We start from the raw sequence: 20,463 nt of genomic DNA on the forward strand, positions 1-20,463 counted from the left end.
CCCTGCCACAAGTATTTTTTACTTAATAAAAACACACATACGAAATGTTTTGGTAAAAGAAAAAAAAACATTTTTTATTATTTAGTATAGTACGCTAACTTAATTATTAATTCAAAGTTAGAAAAAAGTCACACAGGAATCTTCACTTAAACAATGCCTCATCCTGTTGACATAAGAACCTTCCTGGAACTAGACCAGTTGCGTCTAGAATACTAAGTCTAGGGCCTAGGCGAGGCAACTTCCGTTTCCGCCTTGTTTCCTCCCACGTGAGTGACATGACAACAAATTACAAGTTATAAAAGTTGTCGGCGCTTTTCTTTTCGCCGACACTAATTTGGCTACGTGAGCTGAATCTTATTCTGTGAGGAAAATATATTTCTATGAAAATCTGAAATCAAAAGGTCTTGGCCCATCGAAAAAATTGGTTTATCTGTTTACCATAATTAAGATACCTATTATACATAGGGGAAACATATAGGATTGAGATCAAATATCATTTATTCATATAGGTAACACAATTCACACTTATAAACGACGAATAAATAAAAATACATTACAGCTTTCTGATTTTACATTTACTGCCAGTTCTCAAATCAAGGGCGTAGATCGGAAGAGAACAACTGGCAATAAACTCTCCGGCACTCTTTTTAATCGTCAAGTTTTTTTTTTGTTTTACACAACGTTTGTAAGGAGCTGCAACCATTACACCATGTTCCACATGACATTTTAAGTAATAAATGATGAACCTGCCTGGATCATGGATGAACGGAACCAGGAAATGTTAATAAGGTAACACAAACACAATGGACAAAACATAATTTTGATATTTATATATTTAAAAAAAATACGAATATAATAGTTGTCTCGTTCATGTAGAATTCACGCAACAAGATCATAAATTAAAAATGCTAATGTATTTTAACAGCTTCACTAAGAAGAAGTTTTACTCGGATTTGATCTCTGGTTGAACTGTCTGGAGGAAAAACTACGAGAGAGATTTAAACGTAAACAAGAGATAATGAGGGCGCGGCCAGTATTGTGAATCAGATTAGCGACGAGTGAGGGTTTGGTTGACGATCTATCCAAGATGATAAGCGACGCGAGACCGTCATATGTGAATTTATTATGTTTGAAAGGTGAATAATAACTGAGATTTAATATATAAAATGAATTGAATTAATTTATTTTTAATTATTCGCATCTATTTGCATTCTCTAATTCCAGTACATTGTTTATTTTATATAATTAAAATAAATTATTTCCAACACACAAATATACTATATTCATAACGTACATAGTAATAATATGTAATTAAAATTGATAAGAAGATTTTCAAACAAAATTTAAAATGTCTGACGGTGTTCATTGAATGCTGAGATTTCTTCTGAGTTGGAGTCTCTTCAACTCTTCTTAGTAATTGATTATAAAAATAATAGTAATTTTTGTATATAAATCGTAAGTTTTTTGTTTATATGCGAATTGGTTTTTGTATTTAAATCAGCTAAAACAAGAAATAGTCAAAAATAAATCAATCTAAATGTATTAATGTATAATTCTTGACAAAATCCCGCTATCGCCTATGTTCGATAGCGGCGCATCCTTGAGCGAGGCCGATCACGTCGCATAATACATGCGCGGGCGCAGACAAACACTATTCGCGACTACCGTTACGCAATCGACGGGTTTGTATTGAACATGTATTTATTTTAGTATAGGTCATAGGACATTTTATTTATTTAAAAATACTTGCCAACTCGGTACACTGATACATTGGTACAAGAAAATAAAAAACACAATATTTAATGTGACTCTTGTAGGCAAACATAATATACACGAACAAATTAAATTAAAAAAACAGACATTATAAGACGTAGATAGGATACTATGGATATCAAGATCCAGGTCGTTTATCAGAATGCTCGATCTAGATCTAGATATAGGTTAGTTTTGGCCATAACGCGTTAGTCTGAAAGGAGGGATGAAATCGTGAGGTTCCCCGGGCAGCTCTATCTAGAAATTTATAATTTTGTTGTGGTTGAGTTGGGGCAAAATTATGTTTTGTCCATTGTGTTTGTGTTACCCTATTTATATTTTCATTAGATTAATGACGATCGTGATGTAATGAGTGCTTTTTTTTGAAAGAAACGAGAATTGCCAGTTCTTATTAAACGGCCTGATTTGAGAACTGAAAAACAGTGGTTACAATATTTTTAGATCAGGTCCTCAGATTTCTTTATCTGTTTTATGATAATTTCTTGAAACGAATATGAAAGTAGGTGATCAGGCAAACGCCGTCGACTTGAGGGGTCTAAGGCAAGCCAATTTTCTTACGATGTTTTTTTCTCAGATCATGTAAAGAAAGTTGTTGCACAGCCGGTATTAGAATTTACGACCTCAGAGATGAGAGTTGCTGAAGCCAATAGGCCAGTATTGCTGCTGCCTTTCAAACGGATAATATCTCGATTATTTATTAAATCAGATATAAATAAAAACTATACTACGAAACACATTTTATAATGTGATTTATTACCATTTTAATAACTTTAAGATATTCGTGGCATATCTCTTTGAGAGCTTGTCTTAGCCCATCTGGTTCCCTTCTATCACCACATGATAAATTGCATATATTTTGCATGCTCCACTCAACGTTCAGCCCTGAAAAGGCACGTCCAATAACTTCCCGTATCAAAGTGGGATATATGGGGTATTTGTAATATCCGAGCTTACTTTGTATGCAGGATCAGTGGCTCGGGTGCGTGCAATATCCATGAATACATCAACCCATTGACGTCACAACTTGGTGACGTCATAGGACCAATTATGTAACCCCGGGCGGGTGAAATATTTATTTGCCATAAATTATTTAGTTTCGTATGTTTTGTGCAGATATTGAACAATTAGTTATGTTACTATTATAGTGTTTTGATTGTAACCAGAGTAACTAAAAGGTCGGCAAGGCACTTGCTAGTCGTAAAGTGAGTGTCATCTCACTTAACATTGGGTGAGCCTACTGAGCGATTGACCCTCGTTACATAAATAATGGGACTACGTTCAAATATCTACTTCTTAATGATCTTGTTTTTCTAAAAATTACATACATAAGACATTTTATATTGTCAAATGTGAAAGTCTTCCCGTATCTATCTCTTCTTTAATTATTTAAAGAGTATTCTCCTGTCTCAAAATCCGGCAACGGACCCACGATAACGATCCTTTCGCGTCCCGTAGGCTCGTTTGCTATCCTTTATTATAAAAAAATGTAAATTTAGAAACTTCGATTCATACAATCGATTGTATACAGACATTATAAGACATAGGTATAATGTAGCATTAATATGGTAAAATAAGTTTTGGATCGATCTTAGATTTTAATTATTTTAAATATAAAGTCCTCTTATAATTTATAAATAACATTCATCAACGCTTGTATGTAATGCTATGGTAATCTGATCCCGAATGATAATAAAAATTATTCTACTGTGAAAAAACTTTTAAAAACATCAGTGGCGCTACAGCCTTTTTAGGTCTAGGCCTCAGATTTCCATATCTGTTAGTGTAAGGGAGGGGATCGGCCTCCTGCGCCTGATACACGCCGTTGAGTTTTTAAGTGTTTGGCAAGGCGGTTTCCTCACGATGTTTACTTTCACCGTTCGAGCGAATGTTGAATTCCCACATGGACAGAAACTGCATTGGTGTACAGGGATCGAACCTACGACCTTAGGGATGAAGTCAGACCCTGGAGCCACTCGGCCACCACTTCTCTTTTTGCTCATTTGTCGGCCATTGACCTTTCCAATTCACGGCTAATAGCTGTCATTTACCGTATGACGTCACACACGGAAATGACAAAACAGGATGCAATTTGTTATGTATATGCCAAAATTCCTGGAATTATTCGTTTTAATGCATATAATTAATCTGTCTGCATCAGCCATTTAATGTATTGCAGGCCCGATTATGAGGCAGTAGCATGGATCTGGTTAGCGTTGTGGCTTCTCAAGCCCTCTGGTATTGAGAGTGTCCATGTGCGGAGGTATCACTTAACTCCTGCCTCACATTTTGCCCTTTGCCCACTGTTCTATAGAGAAAAAATATATATAATAATATATAAATAGCGTACAAATAGTTTATTTTAGAAACTGTCATGAGAGAAAAATTGTCTGATACATATTTCGTATAAAAAGCTTCTTGATATCCTTCAATATGAACTTGGTGACGGAATTGATCGCACTGCAGTATGCAATTTGCTATGCAGTTGTGGTGATTACGTCATGCATTGTGTCAACGCCAAATATGGGCTGGGATAATAACGTTAACTTCTTCCTATCGTCCTCTAATTGAATGTTAATTATTAAACATGCTATAGGGCTGCTTTTGTGTGTGTTTTTATACACTTACTTCTGATCTGATACCCTCACCACACAGACCCAAATACACAGCATTTTATTATAATGATTACGTAATCTTCGACTTAAAAAAGCATACTAAATCTTAAAAGGCCCGCAACGCACTCGCGGTCTCTGGCATTGTCCATGGGCGTCAGTCTCACTTAACATGACTTATAAACGAGCACTAATTCTTAAATTCAAAGTTATACCATGTAATAAAAACGATTCACAGTTCAGCACCACAGAGATTCATACTGTCTAAATGTATAATCAACTAAAAATAAATGTTATGTATTGTATCTACGCCCATTTAGAATCTCCATAACTAAGCCTTGTAAAGCGTTATAAAATTCCCCTATCGCAAAAATGACTCCCGCTTTAGGAATGTTAATTAAATTTTAGCGATTACATCATTATCTATGGGGAAATGAGGGGCCATTGAAAATGCATTCCTGCGTTAGAATGCAGCTAACGGCACAAGGGTACCGAGCGAGAGCGAGACAGAGCTACCGTTTCCCAAGAGAGAGCGAGATGGATGCTGACCTACATCAATAAGTGGACACTCGCTCAAGAATGTGCAGGGATGCCACAGGATACAAATATTCCGTTACTAATATCGTATTGATCTGAGGCTAGAAGCACAGCTTATTAAATATAACCTACCCCAAGAATTGTTAAACTATTTTAGATTTTTTATTAGTGACTATGAAACATATAAAAAAATGTATTATATTTACAATTCAAAATAAACATGTTTCAAGAATCCGCCAAAACATTTTTTAGACAAGATGGCGTCGCACTTTCTACTCTGTAGGTTTACATTTTTAATATTTTTTAAATTGTGCAAATACATATGTATGTAATTTAAATTATATTTTTAAATAATTAATTATATTTATACTAAATGTCCATGAGTCTCTGTGGCAGTATTAGTATTAGACAGACGAAGCCAGTTTTTTCGACTAAGCCTGACTGATTATGGATTTTTACAGAGATAGATATATACCTATATTATCATTATTTTATATATTTACATCATACATAACAATTATGAAAACTGTTTAATTAAGTATTAAGTATGAAATTAATCTCATCATCCCTTGGAAGGTATCTTTTTTATAACCCATTGCCAGCAGGCTCGCAAGTGCGTTGACGGCCTTTTAAGAATAGGCACGCTCTTGAATACTTCAGTGCGCAGCCGGTTCCACAGAGTCGTAAAGCAAAAACTGCCTTAAAAACGCTCAGGTGTGGAACGACGGACGCGGACGTCGTCGCAATACGGATGGAATTTCGTATTCTGCCTCGACGATGATAACTAGATATCTCCACAATAAATTTTTATTCATCGCTTTACGAAAACATTAATTGCACACAATTCCTGTTTATAAATTATAATTGTTCTAGTTTTTTTTTATCAACGCGTCCTAATTATATTTCCTAATTATATACTAGATCCGGATGTTGTTAAGGAATTAACAATTTTAATTGGTTTGTCTATGTGATAATTTGCCTAAAAAATGATTCATTTGAAAGATTACGCGAAGAAGCGATGCGAGTATTTCATTTGACTTTTGGTTTTAAGATATTTAATTTCGTTGAAGACAACTTGTGAAGTTTTTCTATGCAATTTCGATGTAGTCTCTCTGATCTGGTAATCTGTGATCCAATTTCGATCGAGATCCTGATTTTTATATGGAACCTTGCTTTTGGTCTGAAGAAACTTGACTGCTCAGCTCGGCATATTTGAGCATGCTATGCCCGAAGAAGGATTCTTCCACCAGCTCAAGGGCGTCTTCTGCGAGACTCAAACTTCTGTCATAGAACATTAGCCTAAAGAACATAATTATAAACTTGTACAAATAAATTCCCTGCCAAAATGGGTGCGGTGCTATAATATGGTGGGTGAAACTAAGATTTTACGATAGATTTATTTCCTAAAAATCATTGTAAAAAAGCTTTTCTCGTGTCGATATTGCCTATAAATTGTTTTCTGTTATTTATTTTTACATATTTTACATTTATTTATTTTCTGTTATTAATTACAGAATAGAAATACAAACAAATAACATAATATATAAAAATTATAAGGGATTATCGCTAGCAAGCGATCTCTTCCAGGCAACCCTAGTAAGAAGAAAACTAAAAATGAAATGTGAAGGGTAAAGTGCCAGAAGTTTAAAACCTAATGATATTGAAAAATATAGAATCACCAACCCTTAATCTAAAATAATGAAGATTAAACTAATATACTAAACTAAAAAGCTAATCTCACGGATTCATGAATTGCGATGCAATAAAAAAAATGAAGTACAAGAATTTCAATAGTCACGATTGAGCAAGATAGGATCTGGTTAAGAAAGGTTTATGTAGAAGAGTTTTAAAATAAGTAAGGGAGGTAGGCAATCGTATGTAGTCAGGAAGTCTATTCCACAACTTACTGGCGGAGAATCTAAACGAAAAAGAATAAGCTATTATTTAGTATTGATAACTTTGTACCGTGCACTGTAGGAATCGTTTTGTTGTAATCTTCCTCAATGAAACAGGCAAATAATTAATAAATACAGTTACACATAGATAACAATATATATGCAAAACAGATTAAAAATTATTTGTGTTGTCATTAGAACTATGTATCGCTGTTTCAAAGTCGTATATATTAAAAGTAGTATTATTACTGGTGTAGGTTGTTATGAAGGGATTGTGAACAGTTTCTCCAACCTAAAGGGAGATTCCTCAACCAGTCTGAACAATGAGTGCCCCAAAGGCCCCGGTGGCTAAGTTACTCATATAGGCTCCCCGGGAAGTTTAAGAATTACATCAGAACATATGTATTATTAAATATGGATTGGCGGTAAAAGTGGTGGCATTTGTATTATTTAATGCCAAAAGTTATTCTATAAAATACCTATATAGGGGCATAAAAATGGTTACCGACATAACACAAAAACATATAAAAATCGGTCAAGCCGTTTCGTAATGTTGCAAACACTGATCTGTGACATGTAAACTGATAATTAATTATTGAGAAATTAAAAAAACATGTCATTGACTTAACTTCAAAAGTTCACAATTAAAGTAAGCAATCAATTAAAACTTATATCAATTCACGATAACCTTTGTAAAAATTAATTAACCGCTCTTTGCTTTGATAACCTATCCTTTGAGCGGGAAAATATACGTATTAGCTGTTTAATTTTATTAAAGTGACCAGGTTTTTATATTTATTATTATTTTATATAATATAGTCTTCGGTGAAATATTTTTTGTGTCCTGTAATTTTTGGTTATGTTCGTTACAAAAATACGAATGTTTCCTTAAGATTATTCGGATAATTTATCGAATATTATTATTTATTTGGACTATGTTAATAATTCCGTTTTTTAACAAAACGTCAGGAATTAAAAATACACTTTAATTAGATTGAAACACATTTTGTTATGACAATTTTTTATTTATTAAACCAAGTGCCTCATCATAATATTTATCAATATTATATGTAACAATTTATTCTAAAATACATGACAGTTATGGTGAACATAAATTTTACAAAAAAAAAAAATATTACACTTATTTAAGTTTCTTTTAATGTAATATTTTTGGTAACAATACGTATTATACCAGATAGGCGCTTAGCAACGTTTTGTAATAAAAATTTGGTTAAGATATAAGATTTATACATTTGACATATATATTAATAACCAGAAATAAAATCAATAAGTACTTAGTATGATTTTATTTAAAAGTACAAAAACAAAAATGTTTCCTGTTTATAATATTATTATAGATGTGTCCTTACACAAATCCTACAGGAAAGGTTAAATAAATATGATAACTTTACATAACTTGAATAAAAACAAAGAAACTTTGCCAAAATAAATTGCGCTCAAAACATTGGGATTCACATAATCTCGGAAAGTGTTTCCGAATCCAGCGATAAATCAATCGTATTTCTGTCAATATATTTCGTTGGACCTGATCCTTTCGTTTAAATATTTTTAAAACATGAAAAATAACTATAAATAAAATAACCTCATTCACAATTACGATAGTTTAATTTATTAATGTTATAAATACCTTCACAAAGACATTTTAGTAATGCATCCATTTTGTTTTTCTAACAACGTAATTAAAAACGTAGGGTCTATGGCCAGTCCTTAGAGAGAGAGATTCAATGTCACCATGTGCGCAACCACGTGGGTGCGACAAGGATGGCAGATAGCCTTGACATGCGCAGTAATTGTGTGATTCGTGGAGCGCGCCATCCTGATTCTCGATTTCTCTTTTAAGCGGCATGTTTACATGTGAATTCGGGATAGATTTATATAGATATTGTATAAAATTTTATTATTATTAGGTTGTGGACCCAAAATAAAACTATTTTTTTACTGACAGGCGATTGATTAATTCGCTGTTTTCAAAATTAAAACTATTTTTTTTACCTATAACTTGAGAGTAATATAAAATTGTATACTTAGTTTTTCCTTTTTCATCTCCATCTACATCGGTTTTCAAATGGTTGCAAAATCCTTGAAAGTGACGTAATATGAGCGTTGACCCAATATGACGAATTGAGAGGTTGTGCGCAATACGCCCAAGCCAATTGTTAAGTTCAAAAATATTTGTTTTGTTACGTGTATACAAGCAACGGTATGTATTGAGTTAAACAAACATGCTTTGAAATTAGCAAAAAATATCATATGGAAATAGACTGATGATTTCCTTTGTTGGAGTAGAACCTCTTGGTATAGGTACATAGGTCTTTTTTACTTAAACGGGTTCCCAAATCTAACACACTGCTTGTAAAAAAAAGACATTTTTTATAATACAAAACTTGTTTGTAATTCGATAAAATTTCGATAAAGATTTTATTCCAAATAAACATTTTCGGCGATATTATTCCGATTATTCTATATTTTATCGGAACAATGAAATGTTGATTGTATCAAAGTTAGATTTCCCTTTAAATAACGAGTTACAGAAGTTTCCATTTGATTGACTACAAAGACGATTATATTAACGAACAAATTATGGATCAATTCTATTTCCCAAAAGGAACTGATTTTTATGACAGGAAAACTTTTACCTCATTGTATTCTAGGAATTTGCTAAGGGAAAACGAATTCGCGTATAAAAGCTCTATTATATATAGAAAATCTATTGCGTAGTTTAAAAGATATAAACGTACATATACATGTCTTTTTATACAGAACTGAACAGACGTTTGGCCACAATCTCTGGTGTAATTAATTTGCTATATTTGTTTGTTGCCACGTCATTAAATTTGAATCTGAAGGCATCCCTACTCATCGGCAAAGAAGACAGAGGGTGTAGGCCGAGAGAAAAAGCCGGCGTAAAAAACTCTCGGTACTCTTTTAAAAAAGCATATCATTATACAAAATGGCAAACAAAACTTATTTTAAAATAAATATAGCAAATTTATTATTATTCAGGGGTTGGCATTCAACTCTCGGTAGCACACCAATAGATATTGTCTCGCTAAGATAAACTATGACTTTACGAAATAACAAAAGTTTCAAAACTTCCAAGCGTTGTTACCATGGTTACAGATTTTAAAAACATCGTTATACGGTAAAATCGGTTTTAAAAGAAAGCCAATCGGAAATTAATTACATTTTCACCCCTGTATTGAAACGTAATTTTAACACATATATGATGACTCAGCAAGGTAAGTCTCTTTTGTAAATATTTCTTCCTCTCTTCGAATATCGGTTTGTATGAGCAAAATTGTATTTTCATCCGTGAATTGGACCAAATTAGACTTGGTAACATTTTAGTGTGTATTCAGAACTAGAGAATATTCATCTTAACAGATAATCACTATAAATACGTCAAGGTATAGTAAAACCCTAAAAACCCTACTAAGCAGTGTTGGCCTAGTGGCTCCAGTGTGCGACTCTCATACCTGATGTCGTAGATTCTATCCCTGGCTGTGCACCAATGGACTTTCTTTCTATGTGCGCATTTAACATTTGCTCGAACGGTGAAGGAAAACATCGTGAGGAAACCGACGTGTCTTAGACCCAAAAAGTCGACGAAGTGTGTGAGGCACTGGAGGCTGATCATCTACTTGCCTATTAGATTAAAAAATTGATCATGAAACAGATTCAGAAATCTGAGGCCAAGACCTAAAGAGGTTGTAGTGCCACTGATTTGTTTTTATTAAGTGTTAGTGTTTCAGTGTTGTGACTGATAGACACATTGCTACTGCTTAAGACTGTCTTATCTCTTATCGTAATAAATAAATTAATAATTTAGAATATTTATTTGAAATACAGATGTTCCGGTCACGTGGTCAGCCAGTCCTCACAGCACTCTGCTACAATGTGAGGTAGTGGATAAGGCTCGCACGGTGTCGCGTAGGCCTCCGCCCCCGCCGCTTGATGATGAGCGGCCTAAACCGAAGCCCTATCTGTGGAGGCGCGGCAAAGAAGAATTCAGCGAGAGACGGTGAGGAACTTATGTGTTTGAACAGTAATAACTGTATATGAGACTTCATTTTGTGTGTCACAAAGAAAGAAAGTCAATTGTTGGACGGGAATTGAACCTACCACCTCAGGGACGAGAGGCGGAAGCAAGGCCAACACCGCGCTCAAAGACACATTAACAATTGAAAAAAAAAACATTTTTTTAATAGAAACTTCTCAATAAATGTGGTTTATTAGACGCGTTAGCGTTTAAATACATTTCAAATTGTGTTGCTGGATGCAGTACAGGATGTAAATTGCTGTAACTTAAGTTGTCTTAGTGTTTAACATAAAATATCATTATTTTATTACAGGGAACCGCTGAATGTGTATCAAGATCGCGAAGGCGATGGCCTGTACCAGTGCGGAGTGAAGTTCCACCATGGAATTGTCCTCGGTTATCCTGTTAATCTTAAATTTCCATGTAAGTAAACTTTAAATTGTGAACATATCAAAAAGACTTAAGTATTTCCGAACCGATTCGACGTAGGGTCCTTCAAGAAAAGAGCGTACCAATTCTTAAAAGGCCGGCAACGTACTCGCGAGCCGTCTGGAATTGAGAGTGTTCATAGGCGGCGGTAGTGTTGAGATACGTACGAGTCACTAGATGTTAAGTGATACATTGCCAGAAGGCTCGCAAATGCGTTGCCTGCCTAGATTGCATGACAAACTGTATTGAATTCCTTTAGTTATAAGATTCAATTCACATAAACAGCTGAAGTATAGAAGGTTAAATCTTTCTCCGCAGCGCGATCTTATATTAATAAAGTTGATCCACTAAGCAGTTCCACTACTTGCTCCCGAGAGGGCCATTCATCATGTTGACGTGAAATATAGAAAACCTTTTCATAACGTAGGTTTTCTTGATACCATGTGGCTTATAATGAAAATGAGTTCTCTTGTGGCTATAGTAATAACTAAGTTCGAAGATGTTCGGAGGTATAAATAAATGTGGTCACCAACACAGAGCATAATTGTGCCTGTGTGTTCATAGCTGTTAATAAAAGGTGATATACTATGCCTAAGCTAAAACTTCTTCTGAGTAGGTAGTATAAATATCTTTGTAAGTAATTATCTACTGCATTTACCATGGAGAGATTCATCATCGGTCGTTGAAGCAGTATACGAAGTACCACTTCGACATTCGTCTTTGCCCAGCTGACCTTTTTTTACTGTTACCGCACACCACAGGTGTCCACAGATTTCCGAACCAATTTGATCTAGGGTTTAAAGACCGTCACAATTCTTACAAGGCACTTGTGAGCCTTCTGACAATGTGAGGCAAGGTATCACTTAAAATTAGATCAGCCTTCTGCCCAGTTAACCTTGTTCAATAAAACTTTAATTTATAATACAATTAAGACAATTAATACAAAAAAGCATGCGTCCAAAGTACACATGCCAGAAGTGAAACTTCTTTGTGCTGATGAGTAAAATAAATAATAAAAAAGTCTGCGTGTACTGCATAAGACGTTATGCGACAGAATTGCCATCAAAAGTTCTTATATGTAACTACTAAATGAATACATCAACCAATAGCGTATATTTTTCGATCGATCTCCCTTTCTCATTCTCTCTCAATCGGTCTCAATCGCTCTCTCCCTTTTCTTCGACAAAAACGCTGCGCATCTTCGTGACGTTTCGTAAATATTTTACCTTCATAAAGAAGTTTCACTTGAAAAACTGAAGTTTGAATTAATTTGGTAATTGAAAATTTCACATAGAATGTCCAAGTCTAGTTTTCTGGACTCCATTAGAGTCCAACGAGAATTGCTTTTTGTATAGTCGTTTCTACGCCGAATTCTTAACTTATTTAAAGCTTTTATTATACCTAAATGATTTTACCTAATTTCAACATTTATAACCTGATAAAAAAATTGTAAATATCGTTAGAAAATATGAAATCTAGTTGAATTTCTTAAACGTTCTTCTCCTCAAAAAAAAAATATATAAGTACACATGCTGCGTGGACAATTACTATTTTTTTCAGAAAAATTGTAACAGAAAGTGTTGCTTCCCACAGCATTTATCACGGGGAGTGCTCCGATGAATTATTCGAACTAATTACTTCAGATGAATTCCTTCATAGTAATAATAATAAATGTTTTAAATACCTAACATTACCTTGCCTAAAGGGACTTCTTTTAATAATATATATTAGATTATAAATATGCGTAATATGTTATTATTTATTGAGATAAATATATAATAATTATAAATTATTAAATACAATACTTATATACACTCAAACCATTATACTCTTGAGTGTATAAATTTGCAATGAGAACGTCTTCCTACTTGGAAGCCTTGATTCAATAATCGTTTCCAATAATAATAAACGTATAGTTTCTGATCAATTATGAAGGCGATTCTTCGTACTGGACGTTGACACTTGACTGCTCGATCGAGTTCATTGATTGAAGTCTTCCTAAACCAAATTGAACGATAAGTATATAATGTATATATAAAAGGACTGATTTTTCTATGTGGGGTTTTGCTCGTCTTTAAGATAAATATTTGACTATTATGAATGTATACTATCCCTCAGAGACATAAATATTCATGTACTAAGTGAATAACTTTGACCAAACTAATAAATTTCACTAAATTTACAAGAGATAAACAACAATCTGTTATACAATTATATTTGTTTTTTGAATGTAAGATGTTTACATAAGAAAGTGCACTAGCTCCCGGATTGAGATTCCCCGGGTCGTGGGTACCTAATATCTTCCATTTGACGTAGTAATTTCTACATACCACTATATATTATGTATTTCAAGTATTGTTGCACAATAAGAATATTTTCCGATAAATATAGGACAGGTTGAGAAGATTTTGTTAAAGATGTTTAGTGAATATATAATATACTTAAGCAGTATTTAAGCGTTAGTGAAAATTTAGATTTAAGGTGGTAAGGATAAAATAAAAAAACCGTTGGGCGAAAGTGAATTTTTCCCTGTATATGTAGGCAATACGACATTTTTAGAAACAAAAACGTGTGTATATTGCTATTAAGTCTAATCATTAAAAGTTTTGTTTCGTTGTACAATTTTATTTTGGTTAGCGAAAAGGTTTAGTATAGGATATCTTATGAATGGACCGTTGTTCACGTTCAATTCTCTGCATTGAAAAACGATGGCGCTGCACAATTTTTTTATATAATATATATGGGATAACGTTATACGTAACGTAGTATTATATGATTTTCTGATGATGATGAGTAATTGTAGAAAAGGAAATAAACGCATGAACATTGTACCCTGTATATTTAAACAAAATAAACTGTACAAGATCGAAACGATACCTCAACATCCTCTTCACGCGCGTTAAAAGGATTTGAAAAATGAAAAGATACTAATAACAGTGAAAAGGACTGTAACAATGGGGCGGGAACAAAGCAAAAGCGGGAGAAAAAACTTGTACAACAAAGCCACAGCAAGGAGACTTAAAAACTACTGGAAGCTTTTTAGTTTTCACGATGAAAATATAGTTTGTGATGACAGCTAAAGGATTAACCTTTGGAACAATGAATAATTGTACTGGGTATTAAGGTTTACATAGAAATTAAATCAAACATTTCAAGTCTGCCGTTTCAAGGATCCATTTATTTAATAATATCTTCTCTGATAAAGTGTTTACGCGGCTATAAATTCAGATAGTTTAAACTTGGTTTAAACATAGCAATTAGGCTATTTTTTAATAACGGGTTTTTTTTTTAGTTTATATACGATGGTACTAACGCATCTACTGGAATAGTAGATGACAAATCGAAAAGACATTATATTTTAGTTTATTTTGAAAATGCTCATGCAACAGGGTTACACACTTAAATTAGACTTGGGGTGTTTTCAGTGTGTATATACCCCAGGAAAGAATCAGTCAAGTTCGATATACCTCTTTATTAGCGGGGTATGGTTTAGTCGGAAATTTTGTCTGTAAAAGGCTCTTAAATGAATTTATTTTAATTAAATTAATTAAATATTAATTATTTTTATAGTCCATAACTTAGTTTTTTGTTAAGTTGATTATTTACATAAGCCGAACAGTATTAAAGAAATTCGTCGTGTCATAATACTTACAATGTCAATAGAATGATATTAAATCTCCAAAACAAGGCCTAAGCAGAAATTTGATTCGACGTCAAATAAGGCTTCTGTTATCCGATTATCACCTAAACATAAAGACTTTATCTTCAATGGATCCTGTTTTGTGACAAGAATATAAAATATTCTTATATCATCTATGAAAACCATAACAATCAAATATAGAGATAAATATTCAAAAATTAATAAAAAGAAAATTAAAACAAATTTAGAAATTTACTGCTATGTAACCAGCTGCCTACTGGAGTATTTCCGAACCAATGCGACTTAGACCATCAAGAAAAGAGCGTACCTATCCCTACCGCCAACGCAGTTGTGATTCCATGGGCGGCGGTATCACTAACCATGAGGTGAGCCTCCTGCCGGTTTGCCTCCTAAAAAATCGTCGCTGTATTGCGATATTTATTCATAAAACTGCCACTGACACGACTTTCAGAAATAAAGAGAGCGATAGAAGAAGATTCAGATATTAGATCAGCAGCCTTTAAAAAGTGAAAAAAAAGTACGTAAACCATTGGAAAAGGAAGAGAATATTATACAAATGAAAGGAAAATAATTTACGGGTGATCTGAGCTCGGGAAAGGGAAGGGGGTGAGTTTTTAAGGGTAAAAAAACGGTTTATCTCGATTTTCGGCAAAACTAAAAGTATTATGAAAAAAATGGAATAAAATTAAAGATGTTTTTAACTAATGTTATCATTGGAAATATATCGTTTTGTATAATTCTGACGGACTCAGATCCTGAACAAATATTGTTCTTACTTTTCTGCCTTTTATTTCATTTTAGACGTTTTATTAAACTTATTGTACATTTTTTACTGTGAATTTTTTTAATTTTCTGTGAATTTTTGTAAATTAGTTATTATAATTTAAAATATGTTTTACGAACATTAACAAGACATAATCGATTATCGTTCAAATTCGATTCATCACGAACAGAAGTGATGAGTCATCGCGATTTGATATTTTATGTTAAGTTCTTTCAATATTCAATTCATCTTCATCACGATTTTTGCATATCACTGCTGTAATGCCTTGGCTTAGAAGTTAGTTGTTGAAAAACAGTCACTCCTAAAACACCAGATTAATACCTGAAGCTGATTTTCATCATCCGAAAACAAGATGACAGCCAGTGGAACCAGCTACCCGACAAGTACTTCCAAATCAATACGATTTAGTGTTCTGCAGAGCACCAATTCTTAAGAGGCCGGTTACGCAACGCCTCTGGTATTGAAACCACCGGCTCATTTTAAAAATGATAGTGTTTTAGATATAGTGATTTGCGAAAGGACTATAACAGTTTGAATATGATATTGTTAACGTATGTCTTGTTACAGATATAAAAGATGAATTTTCATCTCAGCCTCAAGATGTGGAGGGATATTTGAGACAGCCTCTGGTCATCCCTTGCAGGATTGAATCGGGTCCGCCTGCCACTGTAGCATGGTTCAGAAACGGACAACGGCTGCAGCTAAATTATAGGTAAGAACATCGCGTGTAAATCGTTGGAAGACAATAGTCCTAGTTTAAATAATCTATTAGATTATGTGTCTGTAAAATTTATTTTAAATGTTCGTTTCCTACGGGGTAGAAATTACTACACCTTATTATTATATGTATATTATTACCCGACCCGTACTGTCCTACACTGACAGATAATATAGAAACATCTGATTGTAAATTTATTGTTTAAGACATATAACATTAAGAAGACAAAAGTAATAATAATTATTACTTTTTAACTTGTTATGTATATTCTAAATCTAAACCGCACAAATATTGTTTTAGCTGTTTAGAGGGCACTTATATAATGTAATTTTCAAGATTTTAATTTAATATGAATTGTTTTTCAGATACCATTTGCTTAAGGATGAACTACTTATAACTGACGTGAGATCTGAAGATGCTGGAGTTTATAGGTTTGTTGCATTTTTGTTTACCAATTCTTTCTCCGCATTTAAAACTCTAGTACGATGAAGGAAGACAACGTGGGGAATCCGGTAAAATCAAATTAGGCATAGAAGTGTGGACTACTACTAAGATTTTTTTACTAAATACAGAAATCTAAGGCCAATGGTTATTTTATATACTTTTATTATAATATAAGACGAAAAACAGATCACCAGAACTGAGTGTCTTCCATCGGTATTTTTTTTAAATAAATGATTAGTCTTAAGTTAGATCGTAATGTTCCACGATGTCTTAGTAACATAATTAAAAAAAAACTCGATTTTACTTAAAACTTTCATATTGACTTCTTTCAGATGTATAGCATCAAATACCATTTTAAACCAGACAATAACAAGTGCAGAAGGGGTGGTAACAGTTGTTCCTTCCACGAGTACGGCCATTTCCCTGTTACCACTGCACCATGGGGATTATACCGCACCACTCGGGGGTAGCCTGGTGCTACCCTGCCCAGTGATTGGCTGGCCAAGACAGCATGTATGTGATTTCTAATTTGTTGTTTATTCTCGTAAATTGCGACTGGATTTTTTTAAATATCTTGAAAATAAATATAGGCAATTTTACTGATGAATAATGTAGCATTGTAAGGGAGCTATTGAAATCGGTTGAGTAGTTTTTCAGTTATTAATTAAATTTAAAAAAAGTATCAATGCTGTGATATTAGGATATAGTTATGGTATTTTTATACTAACAAAATGCCATTAAATAAAATCTCGAATTTAGTTAGGAAAATTAGTGTTAGTTAAAAAAGTACCGCAATCATTTATTAAATTATATGAAACATCCTAAATATGTTTAGCTAAAAAATATTTAAAGTAATAAAAATAAATATTTAATGTGGTAAAAAATTCATTTCATCTGCAAGTCAAAGTACTCATTCGTAGCAACGTAGCTCGTAGCTTGCTACGCGCGTAGCGCTTCGAAATTTAAAACCTAAAAAAGGCACTTCTTTATAATTGTTCGTTATACATAAACTTTGACTTGCTCAAGATTATTTTGAAGTTACTGAAGCTTATACTAGTTGTAATTATTTTTTATTCATTCTTTTGGTGAAAACCTTATGTACCCTTTTAAATATAACGAGTATTATATAGATTATGCCTTGATAAAGACTATTAGTATCAGTACTAAAACACAATAATAATATCATGAAATTACAGGTTATATGGAAGTTAACCCCTCCACACGTCGGGGCTCGGACCAGCGAGCTGGAGAGCAGTGAGGAGGTACTGCGTCTGAGCAACCTTGGGGCTGATCAGGTCGGAGTCTATACTTGCTCAGTAGAGGGACGCTCAGATCTCGTCCAGGTATACGGTCTCTTCTTAAAATAGTTTTTAAGGCTTTTACCAAATTTTTCATAATGCATATAATTTATTTTAAATCTCAGTTTGTCAGACTACCCTCCTTTATTGGCTTTTAGTGATAGCATATAATATGTGAATAAAAATATGTCATTTACATAACCCAACATTTATATCGATTATTCCTTTAATCTAAAATAAACCCGGTAAACGTTTTCTACGTAACGATTCTGATGAGGGAAATACAAAAGAATATTAAGCAGAAGTTCAAAGACAAATTATTCAAGGACTCGATTCTGACGATCACAACATTCGCTTAATTTAAATTCATTTTGTTTCATGCGAAATAAATATCACATCGCAATCGCGCGTATACTGATTTCAGAAATTCAATGTTTTTATGTAAATTATTTATTATCATAAACAGATATGAACGGGATGAAACAATTATTTCGTTAGATTTGCCCCAAGTAATAAGCTAAAGCGATTGAATATTAAATTAAGTGAAACATTTTTTCATTAAAAAAAGGGTTCCTGGTTCATCGTAAACTTAAATGTTTTTGTAGTTTTAAATTCCTATGCTAAAGTATCGATTGCTAACAATTTTTCAACGTATACGTAAATCATAAGACATCATACATACATACTTATATGTAAAATACATCCTTAATGTAACTCAACTAACATTTACGAGTAACAGGTTCTTCAGCTGGTTATTTTAAAAAGTCGCTCTACTTATAAATTGGACCCACCTTTGTTGTTATAATTCTTCCCGAGGCGATACGAGGTACAAGGACTATACACACATATATGTATATAAAAGTACTTTATCCATGCTACTTTTAGTATTATATATTGTAATCCTACGTCTAAAATAAATTATTTAAAACAAAAAACAATTGTAATATATTGTTACGAGCTAGGGGATCGGATAGAAACTGCCGTCGATTTATTCAAGGGTTTATTTTAATAAAATCTACGAGGAATTCGTTGACACTAATATCTTGAAATTACGCACAGAAAAGCACTAATAACACACACAATGAAACACTGTCACTAATCACTTAAATCACTCAGTACTTTATCACTGGTATCACTTAATCGCACTTTTTCTCTTCGCTGTTTATCGCTTGGAATCGCAGTCAAAACTGAACTGAGTGATCGCGTTTTGGCTCGCTTATATATCCCTGGGAAGAATCTCGAACGATGTTTCCGATGTTTACGAGAACTTTCTAGGCGGGAGCGCTACTGAGTAGCGATCGCATAATTCTAGAACGCGCGTACTCGCTATCTCTTTCGCACACTGCTACGTGTACGGCGTTCTAGAGTTCTCGGTCTAGCTTCGAGAAGGTTCTCAGCTTTCCTCTCTCTCGCGTATCAAACAGTGCTTGTCCCACACCTAGAAAATTCGTTCTAGAATATTCCTTCATCAAAGGGGTATAACCAGGCCTGAAAACGCCTGAAAACGGGTCTGCTGAAAAGTGTACCATTCATCTATACGTGTTCTGAAACCGACTGAAAAAATGTTTCAGCCTCCTGAAAACTACGGCAACATTATGTAAATTTTGATTTTCTAATATGTGATTGACCCTCTCCTGAAACGGTCATAAATCATATTTCAGCCTGCTGAAAAGTTCTCTAAGTAGTGGAAAAATCTAAAAACATTGCAGTTGACCCGTCTTCGTAACAATATCTATATTACAATTGTTTTCACAGCCAGTGACGAAATGTAATGTAGTGAAGACCGGACACCCAGTAATGATTGCGTAACTGAATTTGTTTTGTAAATAAATAGTTTCACATTAATGCCTAGCTTTCTTTTTAGTATACATATTATATGAAACATTTTGCTAAGCTACCCCAGATAATGTTCGGTTTTTTGAAATCAAATTTTTTTAGGTGTTCTCTATATATACTTCAGAGATCATGTCATAAGTTTTTAATTATCAAATAATATTGGTTACTCGTAGATGGGTGACAATTAAGGGCTGTACGTATTTTTGATCCGTACTGCACTTTACCCAACGCCCAGAAATCTATGGAATACGTCAAAACTCTGCAACAGCATCCTAAAAAGAAATCGCGAAATAAGTTGCTAATCTAACAAAACCTGGAAAAATATTGAATAAAATCTTGTTTTTATTGGGATAAACTACTAAAATGTTCCGTATGTTCTGTTATGTCTTAAAAGGTAGGCTGAGTAGAAAAATAATTTT

The 20,463-nt window shown here is 33.4% G+C and overlaps 1 protein-coding gene across 5 annotated transcripts in view; it reads left to right on the plus strand.

Moving 5' to 3' along the window:
- LOC110992059 (protogenin) overlaps nt 1-20,463 on the plus strand; it is a 74,373-nt gene that overhangs the window by 36,743 nt on the left and 17,167 nt on the right. For all 5 annotated transcript variants that reach the window (XR_002600148.2, XM_022257723.2, XM_022257724.2 and 2 more), the window contains exons 2-7: nt 10,685-10,856; nt 11,188-11,297; nt 16,316-16,460; nt 16,832-16,897; nt 17,243-17,423; nt 18,107-18,253. Coding sequence is in view for 4 of the 5 variants with exons in the window: in XM_022257723.2 (XP_022113415.2) it covers nt 10,685-10,856; nt 11,188-11,297; nt 16,316-16,460; nt 16,832-16,897; nt 17,243-17,423; nt 18,107-18,253 (821 nt within the window). In the remaining variant the exon portion in view is untranslated. The remainder of the gene's footprint in view (nt 1-10,684; nt 10,857-11,187; nt 11,298-16,315; nt 16,461-16,831; nt 16,898-17,242; nt 17,424-18,106; nt 18,254-20,463) is intronic.

This window comes from Pieris rapae, chromosome 8 (genome assembly GCF_905147795.1).
Source record: "Pieris rapae chromosome 8, ilPieRapa1.1, whole genome shotgun sequence".
Classification (NCBI taxonomy): Eukaryota; Metazoa; Arthropoda; class Insecta; order Lepidoptera; family Pieridae; genus Pieris; species Pieris rapae.